This window comes from Ceratotherium simum, chromosome 33 (genome assembly GCF_057802395.1).
Source record: "Ceratotherium simum simum isolate JZ-2026a chromosome 33, ASM5780239v1, whole genome shotgun sequence".
In the NCBI taxonomy this organism is placed as follows: domain Eukaryota; kingdom Metazoa; phylum Chordata; class Mammalia; order Perissodactyla; family Rhinocerotidae; genus Ceratotherium; species Ceratotherium simum.
The window spans coordinates 23,514,044-23,536,225 of record NC_141932.1 but is presented as its reverse complement, the minus strand read 5'-3'; the positions used below and the strand labels follow the sequence as shown (position 1 = coordinate 23,536,225).

Sequence of the window (22,182 nt, the reverse complement as noted above, 5' to 3'; positions counted from 1 at the left end):
ACGTTCTCACTCAGTTGCTGTCTGATTTCTATCATAATGGAATCTCTGTCAAAACTAAAGTAGGAAGGGTCCCGTTCTAACTTCCTGTTCCAGTGAATTTTCAAAATAACCTTTGGGAAGATGATTTAGTGTAGTAAACAGTGTTACACAGGTATTTGAAAGAACTAACTCACATAAATGTTCCGTGTCAGTCGGGTGTTCCTCCAGTAATGCTGCTTAACAAACCACCGCAAAATGCGGTGGCTCACAAATGTTGGCATTTCTTTCTGGCTCACGGGAAACTGGCAGCTGAGGTGGGGTCTGGCTAGCCGTGGCTCTAGGCTGCAGGTGGGGTCCAGGTCTGCTCCAGGGTCTCTCATCCTTCTGGGACCGGTAGGCCCCACACACACTTGAAAGCCATTGGCCAAGTCAGGTCACATGACCAGGCCCAGGATCGATGGGCTTGCTTGTGAAGGTGAGGAGGAAGCCGTGAATTTTTGCCAAACTATAATCTAACGTACTACACAATCTGTGTATACAAAGAGGATAACTGAAGTTGAACGATGCTAGGAGAACTGTTCTTTGAATGTCAGTGGATGTTCTAATGTCTGCTGTATAGGAAGTAAAAATGCATGTATGTGCCCTAAGACTTTCTAAAGTTTTCGATCTAGTTAGCTAGCAACTTACTAATTAGATGTAGATTTCCATTCTTAAACAGGAAACTCCAGGGGCCGGCTCGGTGGCATAGCGGTTAAGTTTGCACACTCTGCTTCAGCAGCCTGGGGTGCACAGGGTCAGATCCCGCGCATGGACCTACGCACTGCTCATCAAGCCATGCTGAGACGGCATCCTGCATACAAAATAGAGGAAGATTGGCACAGATGTCAGCTCAGGGCCAATCTTCCTCACAAAAATGAAAAGAAAAACTCCTATTTGTGAGCATATATTTTCTTTCTAGAGTGAATGTCAAGTGCTTTTCTGTCTTCTAAATGATTTCTCCCTCCTCAGTATGGCTGTGACCCGATCCAAAGACGCCCCTCCTTTCGGCCCCCCCATCCCCAGTGGAACCACCTTCCGCAAGTCTGACGTCTTCAGAGACTTCCTGCTGGCCAAGGTGATCAACGCCGAGAACGCAGCGCACAAGTCCGACAAGTTCCACACCATGGCCACCAGGACCCGCCAGGAGTACCTCAAGGACCTGGCCGAGAACTGCGTCTCCAACACGCCCATTGACTCCACTGGCAAGTTCAACCTCATCTCCCTGACCTCCAAGAAGAAGGAGAAGACCAAAGCCCGGGCAGGTGCCGAGCAGCACAGCGCAGGGGCCATCACCTGGAGGGTGGCGGCTCAGGACTATGCCCAGGGGGTCGAAATCGACTGCATTTTGGGAATTTCTAACGAGTTTGTGGTGCTCCTGGACCTCCGCACCAAGGAGGTGGTGTTCAACTGCTACTGCGGGGACGTCATTGGCTGGACCCCAGACTCCTCGACGCTCAAGATCTTCTACGGGCGAGGGGACCATATCTTCCTCCAGGCTGCAGAGGGCTCTGTGGAGGACATAAGGGAAATCGTGCAGAGACTGAAGGTAAGGGAGGGAGCTCAGCCAGGGGCAGCAGTTCTGCGGTTGGTGGAGGCCTCAGGGACCACTGACACGCCTCCCTCCCCCAGCCCTGTCAGTTAGGCCAAGACACTAATTGGCCCCAAGAGAATCAGCATTGCCACTTACACACTAGGCGTCTGGTGGGTCCTGCAGCCAAGTCCCTTTTGGGGAAGGTTTGGGCCACGGGTCCAAGGCTCTCCATGCCATCACCTTGGGAGGACAAAGACACGTTTATTCACTCTAGATGTTGATAGAAAATATGTTTAAGCTTATGTTAAAAATGTAAGAGTACTTTCTGGAAGACTTAAAATAGAAAGAAAAGCTTCCAGGCCATAGAATGAAAAGCTTCCAGGCCATTAAAAGATAGGGCATAAGGAGGGAGGTGGTGGGAATATAAAAAAGCCTGATAAACAAAACAACCATAAAATTCTATGGCAGGAATAAGTCCACATCAGTAATTACAGTAAATGTGAATGGTTTAACTTCCCCTATTAAAAGACAAAGACTCACAGTCTGGGTAAAAATCTTACCCTAAACTCCTGGTGGACAGCTCGGGCTCAGTCCATGGGCCAAACCAAGGGTGGCAGATTGGTTTCAAGTCAGATGATAGTTTAGTTGGTAAGGGCTGAATGAGGCTAAGAGGTTGTGCTAAGAAGTACTCAGGCCACATCTGAGCTTGAGGAGGTGACTGGCTCTCAGTGGGTTTAGCAGGATGGTGTGTCGTGCATGCAAAATAGAGAAGGAGTTAAGAACACAGGTTCTGGAGTCACAAGGCCTGGCACTGCCACTTCCCGACTGTGTGACCTTGAGCCAAGTTCTTAACTGCTCTGTGACTCAGTTTCCCCATCTGAAAAATGGGAATGATAATCATCCTACATCACGTGAAAGTTTGAAGGACTGGATGAGTTATGTGGCCCACACAAGCTTGCCTGACTTGGTGGGCTGTGACCTCCTGATGCCACCGTGTCTGCTGGCTGTGCTCACCCTTCTGGGCCTTTGCACTCTCTCATTCTCTTCAGGTGGGGTTGGTAAAGCTCTGCGCTCAGCTTACCTGACTCCAGAATTCATGCCCAGCTGTAGGTAACAATATCTAGTGCTGAGATTTCCCATTAGAATGTGAGGTCCATGCACCAGGGCCTCCGTGCTTGCTTGCTGATCTCGTGTGCATAAATCAGGGCTGGCCCATTGTAAGCGTTCAATCAATACTGAGTAGTTTGTTAACTGAATGAGTCTGTTGAACCCTGACTCTGTGCTAATGAGCATTTTACATGCATGATGGCATACTCTTCCACCCCTCGACTGTAGATACTGTTCTTATCCCCACCTGACAGATGAGGAGACTGAGGCACAGAGAGGTTTAGATGCTCACATGAGGTCATACGGCCAGTAGGTGGCAGACTGGGGTCTAAATCCAGGTTTTTCTGACTCCAAAACCCATTTGTGCCCAACCTCGAGACTGGTAGCTGTTTACTCAGCATCTCCAGTGGGGTGTCTATAAACCCCTGAAACTCAACGTGTCCAAGGGCTAACTCCTGGTTTTCCTCGCCCTGCCTCCCGGCGTTTTCCTATCTCTGTACAGGACAGTCCGTCACTCCATTTGTTGAGGTCAGAAGCCTTGGCGTCAGCCTCGCCCCCGTCTTTGTCCCACACCCATATCCAGTCTGTCAGCTCCACCTCCAACAGGTGGACTCCAGCCACTTCTCCCTCTTCCACAGCCTCCCCCGGCCTCCCCTGGACTGTCCAGGAGTCGCCTCGCTGATGTGCCTTACCCCCACCCTTGCTTCCCTGTGGTCAGTTCTCAGTAAGGTAGTCAGAGGGATCCGATCACGTCACCGCTCTGCTCAGAACCCTCAGCCCGCTCTAGGTAGAAGCCGAGGTCCTTACGGTGGCCAGTGAGGCCCTGCATCATCCGGCTGCCTGCCGACCTCCCTGACCTCGTCTCCCCATCGTGCTCTCTGCTCCAGGCACAGAGACCTCTGCTGTTTTCGGGGTGTGCTAGGCAGGCATCCAGCCTCAGGGCCTGTGCCCTCTCGCTGGAACACTTTCTTTGACCTCATGTGGCTCCCTCCCTCCCCTCTTACAGGCCTTCAGTTAGATGTTACCTCCTCAGTGAGACCTCATGATCTAAAATTGCAAGCCCCCCTCCCCAACTTGGCCCCGAGCGTATTCCCCCGTTTTCATGTTCTCCATGGCACTTGCCACTGTCTGACACACATTCATGTATTCACTGTTCCCCCCTGTGTTCTCAGCACCCAGGCCAGCATCTGGCATGCAGTGGGTGCTTGGTGAACATGTATGGAATGTGTGCGCACCTGCTGCGAGAACCAACGTTTATGGAGGCTAACTGTCAGACCCGCCTCAGTGCCTTGCACATCTTTGCATCTCTTCCTTGCAAAAGCCCAGTGAGGGAGATACCATTACCATCCCCACATCACGGATGAGGAAACTGAGGCCCAGAGGGGTAAAGCGACTCGCCCAAGGCCCAGAGTGGGTTCAGCACCGGGGTTCTTGAACATGGGGGCATTCTTCCTCCCAAACCCTAACAGCAGCTCGCGTTCCTCGAGCAGTGGCCACACCAGGCGCTGGGCCAGGTGACATCTTACCCACATCCTCTCTGTGCCGCCCTGCCCCACGCCCGCCCCTGTGCCTACTGTTGGCATGGTGCTTGTAGAGCTCATTTCCACAGTCCCCCTCACAGGCTCAGTGCCCCAAAGCCCACTGAGGAGCCAGGGGCCCAGGATGGGATGACATAGCCATCTTCTGTGACGGGACAGGCCCATCTTAAATGAACCACAACAGCGAGTCTGTCTCCTCTGTGACGGCCTCCAAGGTGAAGGCCCACACCCTCCCCCAGCAGAGCTGGGACACAGACTTCCTTCATTAGTGAAGTCGACCAGTTTTATGATGTGCCTGGCCCTGGGCTGGGCAGTGCTCAGCCACGGCAATGATCATAGTGGGCCCGGGGCTGCCCTCCTGAGGTTCCCATCCAAGGCAGATATTGAACAAGGAATTACAAGTGCCTGGAGGTTTCAAGAGGGAGTGTTGAGGAGGCCAGGGGAACCTGTCATGGGGGCAGTCTCAGACCTACAGGAGGGGTGCAGCCCCCAGACATACTTAATTAGTTACCAAAGCTTAACATTCAGGCAATTTCATATGGATCTCGCTTTTTGGCTTTGATACTGAACCAAGTGGGCTCGCCTCCTGGTGAGTTAAATAAGAATCTCTACACCAGTGGAAGTTGTATCACAAAGTAAAGTGTATTTGCAGCAAATAGGAGGCCATGAGGAATCGTTTCCAAAGTCATGGCGTCCCTGAACAAAGGAAAGCAGGAAGTTTTATTTCACTTGGGGAATGAATATTCAAAAGAGAGAGGCGGGTATTCGCTTGCACAGGCTCAGTTGGAAAACATGCTTCCACATAATGAGGCCCTAGCTCCTCCTGGAGAGATCTTTACATTAAAAATAAGGCAAAGGTCATGGTCGCAGCTCTTGTGGGGAGGCTTGGTCAGTTTCAGGGTGGCTGGTGGTTATATCTCCTTAACATACAAAAGGAAAAGAAACAACTTGGAAAAACAGTTAATTGCTTCCAAACCCACCTTTGAGTTTCTTGAGGCACCTAGTTGGTGACAGCTTCTCTTGAGAAACTGGGGGATCTGGCTGTGCTGGGCCTACGTTTGCACAAGGCAGTGGTCAGCTGAAGCCGGGTGGTGGGTGCCCCCTTTAGAGGGGGCCCGAGTGCGCCATTTGGCCGTGGTCCTCTCCTGCCCGCATCTCATTGACGTCACCCACCAAGTGCCCCACCTTGTGAGGTTGGGGCGTTGGGAGGGGGCGTTCCTTGAGGAAATGACTTCTAAACTGAGACTAGAACAGTAAATAAGAATTATCCTGGTGAAGAATGAGGGGGAAATAAATGAAAGAATAAATGGGGGGCAGCAGGGAATACACAGTGGCTAAAGGCAGGAGTTCAGGAGATGGACCTGCCTTATGACCCTGGGCCACAGACACCCCCTCAGTTTCCGCATCTGTAAAATAAGCAAATTAGGTGAACCTACCTCGTAAGTGAGATATTAGCACAATTGGGCCTATAAAGAGCTTACCGGTGCCTGACACACAAAGCTCAGTCCCCAGGAGAATTAGCTTTGGAAGGGGGACCTGGGGCCGCGTGGCTGCGTGACATGGCACAGGTTCCTGTGAATTGGTTTGTGTGTCGGGCTCTGAAGGTGTTCGTGGGGCCATTCTGGGACCTTGTAAACATCAAGAATGGTTCTCTTCTTCGGGTGGGGCTTGGTTTGTTACGAGAGCGAAGGGGAGAGAAGTTTCCGGATGTTGAGACAGAGCAGCTGAGCTAACCTGCCGGCTCCCCCTTCCTTATTGAAAACGATCCGGAGCAGCTGTGGGGGGGGGGGCCAGTTACAGCCTGAGCTGCTGGGAGACGGAGAAAGCCAGGGGCTGCGAGCAGCGCTCAGGCAGGGCAAGGGCAGGGACAGCCCAGGGACTCACGGCCTTCCATCCCCTGGCTCCTCCTTTCCCTTCCATACTGGACTTAACCGCATGGTCAGAGCGGAGTTGCTCCATATCCGTGCTCCCGTCTGCAGGGAGGGAGAGCGTGAGCCTGGAGGGCAAGCAATTTCATTTCTGAGAACATGAAGTAGAAGTTCCATCGCTTCTGCTCATATCCTGTTGGCCAAAACCAAGTCTTGTGTCCACACGCAGCTGTGAGGGAAGCTGAGAAATGTGGTCCCCGACTAGGTGGCCCTGTGCCCATCAAATCTCTGTTTTGCGGTGTGTGTGTTGGGGAGGTCTTATTCCTAAAAGGAAGAAGGGGAGATGGAGAACAGCAGGCAGTTAGCAGTCCCTGCTGCGGTGGTGTCCGAGCCATCCGGGCCTCGGGCACGCACCGTCAGAACAGCCCAGGACTCCCAGGGCTGTGTGGCCTCCTCAGTCACAGGCAGGGACACCCAGGACTTTTCCCTATAACCCACAGCCTCATTCTTTGGACACAGAGGTGACTGCTTCAAAGGGAAGAAGAATTTTGACTCCCAAAGCAGAAGAAATGGGCTAGGACGAAGCGAGTCACAGCTTTCTTTTTTGAGGCGCTAAGCAGTAGGCTTTCCTTTGAAACCAATTTTTTTTTTTTTTTTTTTGCTGAGGAAGACTGGCCCTGGGCTAACATCTATGCCCATCTTTCTCCACTTTATATGGGACGCTGCCACAGCATGGCTTGCCAAGTGGTGCGTCGGTGTGCACCCGGGATCCAAACTGGCGAACCCCAGGCCGCCGCAGCGGAGCGCGCCCACTTAACTGCTTGCGCCACCGGGCTGGCCCCTCAAACCAATTTTTTAAACTCTTAATTATGGAAAATTTCCAACACAGAAAAAGTAGAGGGACTCACATTGTGAACTGCTAACCCCACCACCAGCTTCCACAGCCCTCAGCCCATGGCCAGTCTCGTCTCTTCCTGCCCTCCCTTACCTTCCTCTTGAGTATTTTGAAACAGATCCTCGACATCCTGTCATTTCGTCTATAAGCATTGCATTATTTAGCTCTAAAGCATACAGATGCTTAAAAAAATAACTATTTTGTCATTATCATACATAAAGAATTAACAATAATTCATTATTGTCATACAAACAAGTTGGGCTGTGAGATCAACTACTAGGTCTCAATCGACAATTTTGAAGGATCAGATAGGAAAGAATAAATAGATCAGCATACATCCCAGTGAGCAAGGATAAGTACTGTTTTGTGGAGCCTTGTTCCCTTCTTACATGTTTCCCCAAATTCCCCCATCCAAATCAGGAACCAGACAGATGTGGTCACGTTGTCAGGTAAGTCCTTTCCCATCCAGGCTGACTTCTTGCCCCCCACACTCAGGAATGTGATCGATTTAGATTGCAAGGAATATTTTTGTCTATATAGATGTGTGTGTAAATGTGTGAATGCATAGTGTGGCTTGTAACACAAAATTCTTTTTTACTGTGAGTAGTGGTCAGAAAAATGTGAAAGCCACGGCTCTAACAGGTACATGAAATAGTGTTTCTAGCCGAGGAATGGCTTCTCACGGGAAATTTGAACCATTCCACTGGCTCTTTCCTTGATGCAGTCTTAGGAAAGGACAGACAGATCTCGATGTAACTTCTTTAATAACCATAGCTTGTTAAGTTGATCTCTTTATCCTAACAAGAGGAGGAAATCCCTAATGTCATGCTAAAGGACGGGGGGTTGTGTTTGGCAGGTCCTCATATCTATGGTAACATATTATCATGAGGAAAATGTCATACACATGAAGCAAGGACTAAATTGGAGGCAAGGCCCTGTGTGGTCTGATTGGCTCCAGGTTGGAGGACGGTCTGAGAAGATTGAGAAAGGGTTTTATATCTCTAAAAATGATGTCTTGAAGTAAGGAATATGGCATGAGTCCCCATGGTAGAAAAGATCCCAGGATTGGTGGCCTGTTGTTTCCCGGCTTACCTTGGTTAACCATTTTATCAGTCAGGATACAGTGTTAGTGGCTTAAAACGACCAAGGTTCATTTCTTGTTCACACTACATGTCCATCTTAGGTTCAGCTGGGGTCTCTGCTCCATATTGTCCTAGCTCTAGGACCTCAGCTGACCAGACAGCCACTGTCTGGAATAATCCCGGCGGCTGTGGTAGCAGGGAAAGGCGACAGAGGGTCTTGAACTGGCAGTTAAACGCCCCTGCCCAGATGACACGCCAGTTTCACTCCACTCATTGGCCAAAACAAGTCCCTGGGCCCACCGACCACAAAGGACCAAGAAGTACCATCCACCTTTCCCTGCGGAGGGAGGGGGGCAGGGGCATTTGGAGAACACGGCTCGTGGCTGCCACGGTCTCTGCGAGGTAATAAGCCACATAGCTGCATTTCCACGCTTCTCCAGAATCAGGAGCCCAGGCTGGGACTGGGTGGGGGATTGTGCTCCTGTATGCTGGCATCTCCTGGGGGGATAGATGGGGGTCGGCTGGGTCTTTGGCCTCAGAGGAGGGAATCTCTGCCCTGGAACGGCCCCTGAGGCTGGGTCCCGCCTGTTACCCGCAGGTGATGACCAACGGCTGGGAGACGGTGGACATGACCCTGCGGCGGAACGGGCTGGGGCAGCTGGGCTTCCACGTGAAGTACGACGGGACGGTGGCTGAGGTGGAGGACTACGGGTTCGCCTGGCAGGCCGGCCTCCGGCAAGGCAGCCGGCTGGTGGAGATCTGCAAGGTGGCCGTGGTCACGCTGACCCACGACCAGATGATCGACCTGCTGCGCACCTCGGTCACCGTCAAGGTGGTCATCATCCCTCCCTTCGACGACGGCACGCCCCGCAGGTAAGGGCAGCCCCCTGCAAGGCGGGAGCCAGGTGGGGTTGGCCGCTTCCAGGGTGCTGGCACGAGGCCTGCCTAGCTGTTACTCGAGTCCCTTTCTCATCCGGCAGGAAGAGCCATGGTGGTGACGGGGCTGGGGCTTAACATCCATGGACACTTACCGTGTGCCAGTTCTGGCTTCAGCCCTCCCTGTGCTGATTACCCTGTGTAATCTCCACAACAGCCCCGTGGGGCGGACGCCCTCATTAGTCCCCATTTTCTAGATGATGCACCCAGTGTTATGAGACACTTGCCCAGGGGCACACTGGGCATTGTTTGTTCAGCTCATATTTACGGAGCCCTTACTCTGTGCAAGCTCCACTCGAAGTGCTGGGGGTACAACCGTGACAAAATTAAGTGCCTGCTGCCTGGGAGTTTGTGTTCTAGAGGGAGGGATGGGTAATAATGAAATAGATATAGAATATGGGGCCAGGCAGTGAGAGGTCTCAGGAGAGAGTTAAAGCAGGGTAGTTACAGGGCCTGCAGTGTGATGGGAAAGCCGCTTATGGGTGGTCAGGGAGGGCTCCTCGGCAGAGGCGGCCATCTGGTTTTCTGGGCCAGCGGGTCCCAGACAGGGACCAGCTAGCGCCCAGTCTCCAAGGTGCACGTGTGTGGGGCGCTGCACAGGGAGGCCGGTGTGGCTAGAGCAGGGTGAGCAGGCTGAGAGGTGGGAGAGAGGGACAGAGAGGGAAAGGGGCAGACTGGGGGCCAGGGGGAGCCTTATGGACACGGTGACGAGCTTGGGTTTTATTCCAAGCACAGTGGGAAGTCAGCAGAGGGTTTGTTTCTTTCGTTTTGTTTCATCTTTTTAATGGAACATTTCAGACATATTAAAGGTATACAGAGCCGCCTGTTGCAACAGTTACCAACTCGTGGCCGGTTTTTTGTTGTTTTTAAATCTCCATATCTCCCCATTTTGGATATTGACTGCAATCTGAGTCCTTGGAATGTATCTCTCCTCAGTCAAGACCTTTTTAAAATTATTGTTACGCTTAGAATTTTTAACGATAAGTTAGTATCAACCACCCAGTCTGTCTTGAGCTTCCTGTGGTATCACAGAGATTTTTTAAAAGCAGTTGTTCTGTTAATCAGGCTCCTCCTGTGGCATCTGGTTGATGGGTCTCTTCCGGCTCCTTTAGTCGGTTATTTTCCCCTCCTCCTTTTTTTCCCCTGCATTTTATTCTGGGATGAAGCCAGGTCACCTGTACTTTAGAGGTTCCCACTTCTGGATTTAGCTCTTTGCATCCCCCTGGCGTCCTTTAACCTGTTCCTCTAGCACGTGTATTTTCTGTAAACTGGGGTTTGATGTAGAAACTTGATGTGAATCTGGTTAAATTTCTTCCGGTAACGACGCTTCCCGGTGTGCGTCATCAGGGGGCACCCCGTGTCTGGTTCCCTCTGTGAGTGATGCTGAGGGCAGACGGGGTTCAGGTGGTGGCAGCCTGGCTCATCGTCTTACATTTCCCCGCGGTTCTCAGCGGCCATTCGTGATCATTGCCTAGATCCGTTATTTCATTATGGGCCTCAGAGTAGCAATATTCTCAATTCCGTCTTTCCTTCTTCATTGACTGGCTGGAATTCTTCTAAAAAGAACTTTCCTTCAGTAACTGTTGGTTACTCTGAGGTGTCATTTATCCAGGGAAAGCAGGATGAAGGCACTGTTTAGAATAATGGGCTGGTACCCTGGCACCCTCCAGAGGTGACACTGGAGACAGAGAGAGAGAACATCACTAGGTTCCGAATGCTGGAAGCACAGGGGACAGCCACGGCCTTCGCCCTCGAGGAGCTGACGAAAGGATCGGGGGAGACAAACAGTGAAAAAGTGAGCACATAAGATGATTTCATACTGCAGGAGGGGGAGGCAGTCGAGTGTAGCAGGAAGGCGGGCTCCGTGGTGAGGTCGCCGGGGTTTGAATCCCAGCTCTTCCTCTTTTCACCTGTGACCCTGGGCAAGTGGCCTCACCACCCTGTGCCTCAGTTCCTTCATTTGTAAAATGGGGACGATAATAGATGCTGTCCGCAAAGGTAGTTGCGGGGTTGGAGATATGACTTGTAAAGCACATACAACAGCACTTGGCCCGTAGGGGGCACTCTAGAGACACTATCTCTGAGACATCAAGTGTGAGGAAAACAGAGGGCCTGGCCTGACAGTGGACACGGTGGTCAGGGAAGGCCTGAGGGTGAGGAAGAGCCAGAAGAAGGGCCTTGCAGGGAGGGAGTAGCCATCACAAAGGCCTGAGCTGAGGACAGCGGCCCTTGGCTTGTTGACAGACCAGAGAGAGGGTGTGGCTGGAGCAGAGTGAGCCAGGAGGAAGGCAGGAGATGAGGTGACACAGAGTTTATACACATGACCTCACAGGGCTGGTGTGATCCCCACTTTACAGATGAGAAAACTGAGGCCCCACGTGGCCCAGTCCCTTGTGCAGAGTTGTACAGCTAGTAAGTGGCAGAGCAAAACTCAACCCAGGTTTCCCCTCCCCATCCTACTCTGCTGCCTGAGCGTAGTGCTCCAGCCCCACCTTCCTGAGTCCTGCTTGCTCTGAACTGGGTGGAGACAGTTCTGGGCAGGCCTAAACCCTGCAATGAGGGACTGGGCCACCCCCAGCCCATGCCCCGGTCCCCCGGCCTCAGGACTCCAGCCAGGCCCCCGGCTCCTCTTCCCGCAGCCCTCTACAGGGGCCAACTCCACCTCAGCACGGAGCCAAGGCCCAGCCACACCCGCTCTGAGTTCTGCAGGGGCAAGTCAAGCCGAGGTAACCCCATAGGTGAGCTCCCCACAGACCCCCTCTCCTTGCTCTGCACACACGCTCACACCCGCACGTGTGCACACGACAAGCCAGCCCGCCTGTCAGATGACTGTGCAAAATGGGGAGCGCAAGAGGCCCAGAAGCGTCCCCGACGTAGAGGTAGGGACTCGCTGAAGCCAAAGTAAAAGTCTGCAGGCTCCGTTCTCTGGCTTTGGGGAGACGAGGCCGGGGAAGGTGTGACCAGACAGATGAGTCCCACTCCCTGCCCTATTTAGGAGAAAACTGTCATTCTGCTCCTTTTTTTTGGGAGGAGACCAGCCCTGTGCTAACATCTGCCAACCCTCCTCTTCTTCTGCTGAGGAAGACTGGCCCTGGGCTAACATCCATGCCCATCCTCCTCCACTTTATGTGGGACGCCGCCACAGCATGGCTTGACAAGCGGTGCGTCGGTGCGCGCCCGGGATCTGAACCGGCGAACCCCGGACCGCCAGCAGCGGAGCGCACGCACTTAACTGCTTGCACCACCGGGCCGGCCCCTCTTCTCCTTTTACAAGGCGGCCACCAAAACAGGCTCTCCTGTGTGCAGGGGCTGGTGTGAGTTGGGACTGGCGTGGGTTTTGTTGTTCTTCAAGTGCAGAGGTGCTGGGCTGAGCGCGTTTGCAGAGCTGATAACCCCAGCTCTGGGTCCCTCCAGCCGCTTGCTGCAACCCTGGCCTCCTGGCTTAAATGTCGCGATAACACACAGGGTCGGGCAGAGATGCTCTCGCTGCCACCAGCCAGGCTCTGCGTGGTGTGCGTCCAACCCCGTGCCCTTCAGACACCGAAGAGAGTACAGGGGGTCAGCCCCCTCCCCCAGGCCACAAGGCTGGGGTTCTCGAGTGAGCCCTGCACCGCTGGGCCACAGCTGGACTGGCCAGGTAGCCAAGAGGACATCCCAACACCCCAGATGAGATGCGTCATCGAGACCTTGGGTGCTCGTGCAGGCTCAGGAGGGATGTTCTCATCTCGCTGTCTCTGTCGCTGCCTGAGGCCATCTCCTCAGGCCATCCTGGGATGATGCTTTTGTCCCCTGTAGTTGGACTCAAGACCTCTGGTCGCAGGGTCGGAAACCCCTCCCTGAGAAGGGAAATTGATCCCGTACAAGTGAGTGAGTAAAGGAGGTAAGAAAGGGGCCCCTGTGGCCCCCGGACGCTAGGCAGTCAGGAATCGAGGACAAGGAGGCGGTGAGAGAAGCGGTCCGCGAGCCCGGGGCACCCTCCCTCAGCCATTCCCCATGTGCCGGAGGGGCTGGACCGGAATCCTTAGTGCCGCGTTGTTGGTCGAGCAGAAGACTAGAAGCCACCTGAGTATCCACCCATGGGGGCTGGCTGGGTAATCCCAGGTCATCCATCTGAGGGGATAGGAGTTGACTGTTTAAAGAAAATGGAGTGACTCTGTTTGTGCTGAGGGCCTGGTAAGAAACACTGTTAACTGAGGGGAAGGGAAGCAGGATGGTGTAAGGAGTTGTAGTGTGCTATTCTTTTTATTACTGTTTTAGGTAATATTTGCTTATCTGCATAGGATATTTCTGAAAGAATACGTAAGAAACTGGAAGCTGTGGTTGCTTCTGGGGGGTGAAACTGGGGAACAGGGAGACATGACACAGATGCCCTTTTATACAACCTTAATCTTTAAAAACAATTCAAAAACTAAGTCAACAAAGTGGGCCTCTCAAACTTTTTTGTGTGTCCAAATCATCCTGGGCAGCTCGGTAAAATGCAGATTCCTGGGCCCCACCTCAAGGAGGATTCTGATTCAGAGGAGCTGAGAGGGGGCCCAGGAATCTGCATGCCTTTGCTGAGTTCTCAGGGTGCTTTATTTTTTTTTTTTTAAAGATTTTATTTATTTTATTTTTTCCCCCCAAAGCCCCAGTGGATAGTTGTGTGTCGTAGCTGCACATCCTTCTAGTTGCTGCATGTGGGACTCGGCCTCAGGATGAACGGAGAAGTGGTGCCTCGATGCACACCCGGGATCCGAACCCGGGCCGCCAGCATCGCAGCGCGCGCACTTAACCACCAAGCCACAGGGCCGGCCCTCAGGGTGCTTTAGATGCTGGTGGTTTTCGGTTACTGGGCAGGAGTTTGTTCCAGAGCCCCCACGTGGGTGTGGTGGGATTTCAGAAAGTGAAAGGGAGACTCCGGCTTCTGAGTATGTGGAGTAGCGGGCAGACTGTCCACAGAATCGGCTGGAGAAGGTCACAGCATCAGCTCCTGTTTATTTAGTACTTGGCATGCGCCAGAGTCTCTACTGATGCTTGTAGCATGCCCACAGCCACCCCCAGTTTACAGATGAGGAAACAGGTTCTGAGAAGCAAATTCCTTCCCAAGGCCAGCTGGCCCAGGAGCCCTGGCCCTCCACCACTCTGCTGCCTTCAAGATGATTAGATGATGTGTCCCTCTTTGAGGTCATGCCCGGGGGCTTCTGGTCAAAGGTGAAGCTGTGGGTCACTGGAGGAGAAGTCAGGGACCCAAGAAATCTACCCACTGGCTCCCAAACCACTCTACAGTGGGCCACTGTGCATGGCGGTTAAAGCTGTGGGCTTCGGAGTCAACTTAATGATGTTTAAGTCCTGTTTCCACCTCTTATTGGCTGTGACCTTGGACAGGGTACGTAACTTCCCTGTGCTTCAATTTACTTCTCTCTAAAATGTGACGGGCTAATCAGGTCTCTGGTTACCAGCAGCAGAACCAACTCAAATGATGAGTCAAAAGATGGACTTAACTGGCTGATGTCCCTGACAAGACTAGGAGATGGGCACGATTTAGGTGTGGCTGTATGCAGGGCCGTGGATGCCCTCAGGAGGAACCTCTGCCACCCGTCTCCTTTGCTGGGTTGCTGTCGTTCTCTGACAGTCTCCCCTCCTCACAGCTCCAGGCTCAGGTCTCCCCAGCTCAGCAGCCCCGGGGAAATAGATCTTTCCCCCCAGCAGTTCCGGAAACAGTGCCGGAATTGATGCTTGTCTCTGATTGGCGTGCTCAGGGCACCTGCCAATCCTGTGCCAGTCGGTGTGTCTTGGGGGAGAGGAGTTTCTGATTGGCCAGGCCTGGGTCACATGCTCATACCTGGAGCCAAGAAGTGGGGTGAGCCCCACCCAGAGCACACAGACCTGTTCTCAGGAGACGGGTGTGGAAGCGAGGCAGGCAGGAGCAGCCGGTGTGCACTGCCCGGGGGCCCAGGCTGGCCTGTCCACAGGCTCTGTTAGACATTCGTATTGTTGTCATTCCTCGTCTGGTACCTGGTGAGGCATCCACGCCTGCCAATCCAGGGAGACAGACAGAAGGAGCTGCTGAATGTCAGCTCTGACCCTAATGCTGCTGGGGGCACAGTGTGTCGGGCCCGGGGAGAGCACATCCTCGGGGCAGCTTTCGATGACTCCTTAGCAGCCGTGTCCTGGGCGCACGGCCTTCCAGCCACTGAGTCCATCAGCTCTTTTGCCGAGTGGCCCTGAAGGTTCCCTGGGCTTAGGGGACTCAGGAGAGCCACAGAGGATCATTCGATGGGGGCAGGAAAGCTTCCAGGCCGAGGGCTCCTCCGAGCGCAGCTCCCACGGCTGCTGGGAGGTGGATTTCGGGAGCACGGCCCCCTCCCTGGGCTCAGAGCCCCCGCCCGTGCTGCGCTGCAGCCGCGGTAGAGAGCACCAGCCCAGCGCGGATCCCCCGCCCCGAGCCGGGAGCGCTGTGCCTAGGCCAGCCTGGTCTTGAGGGAGTCACAGGCCGTTCTGCATCTATTTCAAGGTTCTGGATTTCATGGCTTTTTTTTTTAACCACCCTGCAAAGTAGGTCACCTGCTCCTCCTCCAGCTGCCTTTGAGCTTCTCTGGAACAAGGCAGATACTATACTTTGATGCCAAGGGCATCCACCTTTCTGGCCCCGAGGACCGCGAAGGGGGCCGAGCCAGTCCATGGAGGACACTGGCCAGCTTGAGGCCTGGGTCGGGGAGAAGGGAGAAGGGAAACGGAGAGAGCGGGAGAGGAGAGGAGAGGAGAGGAGGTGGAGAGGGCCAGGCAGTCAGAGTCCCTGTGTTGGGCTCTGTCCTGGTTGAGGACTCTGAGCTGGTAAGTTTCAGACCCATTTAAAGGGTATCTACTCGGCCTTTGAAATAGGCCCTCACGGTTCAGACTTGACCAGGAAACCCAGCCCGGTGTCACAGGGCAGCAGGCCTCTCCCAGGCAGCAGGCACGCGCGCCGTGGGCCAGGGCCTGTCTGAGTAACGCAGTTTCTCTTCCAGGGGGTGGCCGGAGACCTATGACATGAATACCTCGGAGCCCAAGACAGAGCCGGACAGCGTGACCCCCGGGGGCCGGCCCCCCTACCGCAGCAATGCTCCCTGGCAATGGAGCGGGCCCGCGTCCCACAACTCTCTGGCAGCCTCCAAGTGGGCCCCTCCAGCCACCCCCAGCCATGCCCAGTCCCTGAGCCGGCCCCCGAAGCAGACCCCCGTGGTCCCCTTCCGGGAGTCACAGCCCCTGCACAGCAAGAGGTAAGGACCCCCGAGGGGCACTGCCCCAGCCCCGTCACCCTCCTGTCCTTCACCCTTTTCTCTCTCCTCTCTCTCTCTCTCCAGCCTCTTCCTCTCCTCTGTCTTTCTCCTCCTTGTCTTTATGCCTGCTGCTCTCCCCCTCCTTCGACTTTCGTCATGAGCCTCTCTTGGGAGGGCCGTGCTGGAGCTCAGTGTCTGAGGTTGGAAATCCACCATACCATCTATAATTAAAACTATATATTTTTTAAGAGGTCAAGGGACTGATAAGCATAACGTTTAGGATGGTGATTACTTCTTGAGGGAGGCAGGGAGTGGGAGGGGAGCAGCCCGCCGGTGGATGTGTGTTGCCGCCCTTCTGTTCTGGGGGTAAGTGGTAGCTTCAGGGAGTTTGTTTTATTGTGATAACATATAACTTACAAATATTCCTTTGAATATATTAAAAGATAAGGATAAATTTCCGAAAAACGAAGGGATCAAGCTTGCAGAGGGGTGTCTCGTCTCGTCCCAGGACTGGGCGAGAACTATTTTCGGCAGCATCAGTGGGAGGGGAAAGGCAAGGGGGTCCTGACTCCCGCCAGCCGGTGTTCAGCAGCTGTCTCTCCATCCGCAGGGGAGGAGGACACGTTGGGATGTGGTTGGGCAGGAGGGAAAGGTCTTTTCTCCTCTATGAGGCCAGGGGTGTCCTCACTCACCCCCGGCCTCCCTTGTCTCTCTGTTCCAGGCCTGTCAGCTTCCCAGAAACCCCTTACACAGCATCACCAGCAGGGGCCGACAAAGTCCCTCCCTACCGCCAGCCTTCTGGGAGCTTCTCCACCCCCGGCTCGGCCACCTACGCCAGATACAAGCCATCACCGGAAAGGTCAGAATCCCTTCACTCTTTTCAAATTAAGGAATCTGATGAAAGCTGGGGATCCTTCTTCTGCAGGAAATGCACAGACCCCACAAGTTTATTTGCCATTCTGTGGGGTTTCTAGATCCCTGCAGGTCATCAGCAGGCCTCCAGGAGGACTGGCTGTGTCGACTAAGATTTAGGGCCAAGCAGCCCTGGCAGGAGTCGCAGTGGGCTTTCCTTGCAGCAGAATTTCAGCTGCCATTTTCTTGACACCTGTATCACTTGTCTGAGCAAGATGATCCGTCTTCCAGCTTGGACGTTCCTCTAACTTTCTCCAGCCTCCACTCCCTGGAACCAGGCCACCAGCCTTACCCTGTTCTCGTGGCCTTCTGGCTTCAGTCCAGCCCCCGTGGATGCTCATCCAACTGGGCAGCCCAAGGGATCTTCCCAACTCCTCCATGGCTCCCCAGTGCCCTCGGGATAAACTGAAACTCTACAGCTTACTTGCTGCTGCCTTCAGCCCCGGTGCCCTGTGTCCTTTTTCCTCCAGGGCTACTGTCTTGGGCAGCGCCACCATTGCCCTGTCCTCAGGCCAGAGCCGTGGGCCTCATCTGGGTGCCTCCCTTCCTCCTTCCCCTCTGCTGCTGTACATCCATTCAGCCTTTAGAGCATCTATCCCCCTTTCCCTCCTCCTTCCCCACTGCACACTCTGGCCACCTCCCTGGGGCCCCAGCTTCTGTTTCACCTTCTCTGGGCTACCCTCCACTCAGCAGCCAGAGGGATCTTTCTATATCTGGCCGTGTCTGTCCCCTGCTCCAGATGCTCTCGTGTGTCTCAGAGCCTTCAGGACACAGCCTGGGTGCCACACCGGGGCCATCAAGGCCCCACCCGCCTTTCCGTCCTCATGCAGTGCCACACATCAGCCACGCTGGCCACTTCCAGTTTCCTAAGTAGGCTGTCTGCATTTCAGAGCCCTCCTCGTGGTCTTCCCTCCGCCTGGGAACTCCTCACACTCTTCCCCCCATACCCCACCTGTACCCCGATCCTGCCAACTTGAGCTCTGGTGCCCTTCCTCCAGGAAGCCTTCCCTGAACCTCCCCCAGCACTCTATGAGGTGCTGCCGCTCTGCCCCTCACTTCCCTATGTATTTCCTGACCCTGGCCTTGAGTACCCTCCATTCTATTAGCCCAGTTGTGTACACGCACGCGTGCATGCATGTTCATGACACGGAGCCCTCTCCCCAAGATCTAGGACCTCCCCAATTCGTCCTTGTATTACTATCACGTAGCACAAGACCTGGCACATGGCAAATCCTTGGTGTGTATTTGATGAAAGGATAGAGAGAGTTTGCTTCAGTAAGACCACCTGCCGTAAGACGGGGGATCAGTCCACTAGGCCAGTGGGTGTCAGTCTCTGGTTTGTCTCAGAATCACCTGGAGGGAGGGCTTGTTAACATACAGATCCCTGGGCCTCACCCTCGAGTTTCCAGCTTGGTGGGTCTGGAGTAGAAAGTGCGACACCGACAGGGCTGGTCCAGGATCACCCTTAGAGAGCCACTGCACTAAACCATCATTTGATTCTAGGCCTCTGGTGTAAAACTGGGAAAAACACACTCACTCATCTTCTAGTAGCCACCATTCAGCTTTCACTCGGCACAGGGTATCAAGAGCCTTCTGTGCCACGTGCCGGGAGAAATACTTAACATACTCACTCACCAGAGAATCCTGTTGTCAGAGCTGCTGGCTGGTGGAGAGAGGGTCTTAGAAGTGGCGTGCGCTCTGACGAGAGCTCTAACCAACTCAAGCCTCGGAGGAGGGAGCACAGCCCAGCCCCAGAGGTCTAGGCTGGCTGCCTGGAGGAGGTGACATTTGAGCAGGGCTTTGGGAGATTGGTAGGAGTTTGCTGCAGAAAGGAGGGAGAAAGTCATTCCAGACAGAGCAAAGGCCACAGATGTGAATAAGCAAAATGGTGTGGAATGCAGGAATAGTGAAGAGGAGCGTGGAGTGTGGGAATATCTGGGCAAGGGCTGGGGCTGGAAATGGCGGTTGGCACAGAGCGATTAGCTGAGAGCAGAGGTGGTGGGCATGATGTTACTGCTGACCCCGGGGGGCTTTTTCTTTTTTCTTTCCAAGTCTTGGTGTCCCCCCTTTATTAGTATAATTTTTAAACTTTTTATTTTGAAATGTACAGGGAGGTTCGTGAACCCTTCACCCAGCACCCACCAATATTAACATCTTGCATATGTATCATACAAGACCAAAGCAAGACCTTGACATTGGTACAGTCCGTAGAGCTCCTTCAGAATTTACCAGTTATACCTGCACTCGTGTGTGTGTGTCTCTATCCCCTCCCCACCCCTAACCCCTGGCACCCATTAATCTGTTCTGCAACTCTTTAATTAGTGTCATTTCATGAATGTTATATAAAAGGAATCATACGGTATGTATCCTTTTGAGATTCTTTTTCTCTCAGCATAGTTTCCTTGTGGTTCATCCAAGTTGTTGCCTGTATCAATAGTCAATTTTTTACTCTTGCTGAGTTGCGTTCCATGGTGTGGAAGTACCATAGTTTGTTTAACCATTCAGCCATTGAAGGATATCTGGGTGGTTTCTGGGTTTGGGCTATTATAAATATTTATGTTCTGAACATGTGTGAAAATAAGTTTTCGTTTCTCTGGGATAAATGCCCAAGAATACAATTGCTTACCAAGATATTGAAACAAGCTAAGTGTCCATTGACAGACGAATGGATAAAGGAAATGTGGTGTATATATACAATGGACTATTATTCAGCCGTGAAGAGAGGAAATCCTGCCATTTGTAACAACATGGATGAACCTGGAAGGCATTATGCTAAGTGAAATAAGTCAGACAGAGAAAGACAATTACTGTATGGTATCACTTATCTGTCAAATCAAAAAAAAAAGTCAGACTCATAGAAACAGAGTAGAATGGTGGTTGCCTAGGGGTTGGGGGAAATGGGGAGATGTTGGTCCAAGCTACACACTTTCAGTTATAAGATGAATAAGTTCTGAGGATCTAAGGTACAGCATTGAGATTATAGTTAATAATTTTGTATTGTATACTTAAAATCTGCCAAGAGAGTAGATCTTAAGTGTTTTACCAAAGAAAAAGTAACTGTGATAGATGTGTTAATTAACTTGATTATCGTAATCATTTCACAACGTATACGTATATCAAATCATCACGTTGTACACTTTGACTATATTACCGTTTTGTTTGTCAGTTATACCTCAGTAAAGCTGGGAGTGGAGGGGGATGGTTCTAAGAGTGCAGTTTGGTTGGCAAGTGAAGAACAATGTTATTTCAGTGAATGGGTGTGCGGACCCTTCTGTATTGCCTGTAGAGAAGTATTTGGAAAAAAGAATACAATTGCTTACTGTGTGTGATACATCCATGTTTAGTTTTAAAAGGAACTGCCAAACTGCTTTCCAGAGCGGCTGTACCATTTTACATTCCCAGAGCAGTGCTGAATGATCTGGTTTCTCCACATCCCCACCCCCATTGGTGTTGTCTCTGTTTTTCATTTTAGCTATTCTGATAGGTCTGTAATGATACCTCATTGCATCTCTTTAACGGCTGATGATGATGAACATCTTTTCCTGGCTGATTCGCCAACTGTGTGTGACTTCAGTGAAATGTCCACGTGTGGCATTGGCCCGTCTTCTCATTGGATTCAATGTTTTTCAGTGTTGGAGAGTTCTTCATGTAGTCTAGATACAAGTCCTTCATCAGATGTATGGTTTTCAAATATTTTCTCTCAGTCTTTAGTTTATCTTTTCAGTTCCTTAACAAGGTCTTTTGCAGAACAAAAGTTTTTTTGTTTTTTTTGTTTTCTGTTTTTTGGGGTTTTTTTGCTGAGGAAGATTTGCCCTGAGCTAACTTCTGTGCCAGTCTTCCTCTATTTTGTATGTGGGTCGCTGCCACAGCAAGGCTAATGAGTGATATAGGTCTGTGCCTGGGATCCAAACCTGCGAACCCAGGCCACTGAAGTGGAGTGTGCCGAATTTAACCACTACACCACTGGGCTGGTCCCAGAAGTTTTTAATTTTGATGAGGTCCAAATTATCACTTTCTTTTATGGGTCGTATTTTTTGGTGTTAAGTCTAAGAACTCTTTGCTTAGTCCTGGGTCCTGAAGATTTTCTCATGGTTTTTTCCAGAAGTTTTATTGTTTTACATTTTATCTTTAAGACCATGATCCATTTTGAGTTAATTTGTTTTAGTTAGTTTTTGCATAAGGTGAGAGGTTTGGGTTGAAATTCCCTTTTTTGCTTAGCTGTCCAGTTTGCTCCAGCACCATTTACTGAAAAGGCTCTCCCTCCTCCATTGCATGGCTTTTGTTCCTCAAAGCAAGAATCCATTGGAAGGGGAACTTAATTGGGCACATTTGCGTGGGTCTATTTCTGGTTCTCTTGTCCATTCTGTTGATCCATATACACGATCTCAGTGAGTGCTCCCAGCAGCTCCATGAGTAGGTAGTTTAATTCCATTTCACAGAGGGAAGACTGAGGCTCAACAAGGTGAATCCTCTTGGCCAAGGTCACTCTTCCAGGAAGTGGCAGAGCTGGGATAGGACCTAGGCCTATGTGATTTGGGGGGCTAACACTGCCCCCATAGCTGTCCTGCCTGCACATGGGGCTCTTAGCTCATCCTCCACATCAAGGTGACCTGCATGGTCCCTGCTGGAGTCCCCGTCTCACACTGACACTCAATGGCCGTGATTCTGTGTTTCTGGCTCTTGGGCATTGACAAGTGGGAGCATATCACTTCTTCCTTGGATTTTCTCTTCCCCAGGCCACCTCTCTCTTCCCACGGCTCCAGGGGAGCCCAGCTGTGCTCTCTGCAGCCCAGGCCTCCACCTTGTTTGTCTCTGTCAACAGCTGGGTTCCATGCTTTGCCAGATGTCCCTAGCACACCTCATCCCCGAAACCCCCAGAAGTGTCTCTCATGGGCTGTCACCAGCCTGCAGTAAGAGGCCCAAGAGCAGGTTGGGCTGCCCCGGTGGCCTTTGACCTCAGCTCCTTACCCCCTTTTCCTGCTGCACAGTTGCCCCGTGACATCCTGGAGCCTGTGTGACCCGAGCTGGACATTTCCCCCTCAGGACTCCTGTCTCCT

At 52.4% G+C, this 22,182-nt stretch overlaps 1 protein-coding gene across 13 annotated transcripts in view; it reads left to right on the top strand.

The window, feature by feature from the left end:
* The window catches only part of SIPA1L3 (signal induced proliferation associated 1 like 3), a 238,611-nt gene that overhangs the window by 166,230 nt on the left and 50,199 nt on the right, over positions 1-22,182 (top strand). For all 13 annotated transcript variants that reach the window (XM_087421818.1, XM_087421816.1, XM_087421811.1 and 10 more), the window contains 4 exons: positions 988-1,564; positions 8,638-8,912; positions 15,962-16,213; positions 16,935-17,072. In XM_087421818.1, the coding sequence (XP_087277944.1) occupies positions 988-1,564; positions 8,638-8,912; positions 15,962-16,213; positions 16,935-17,072 (1,242 nt within the window). The remainder of the gene's footprint in view (positions 1-987; positions 1,565-8,637; positions 8,913-15,961; positions 16,214-16,934; positions 17,073-22,182) is intronic.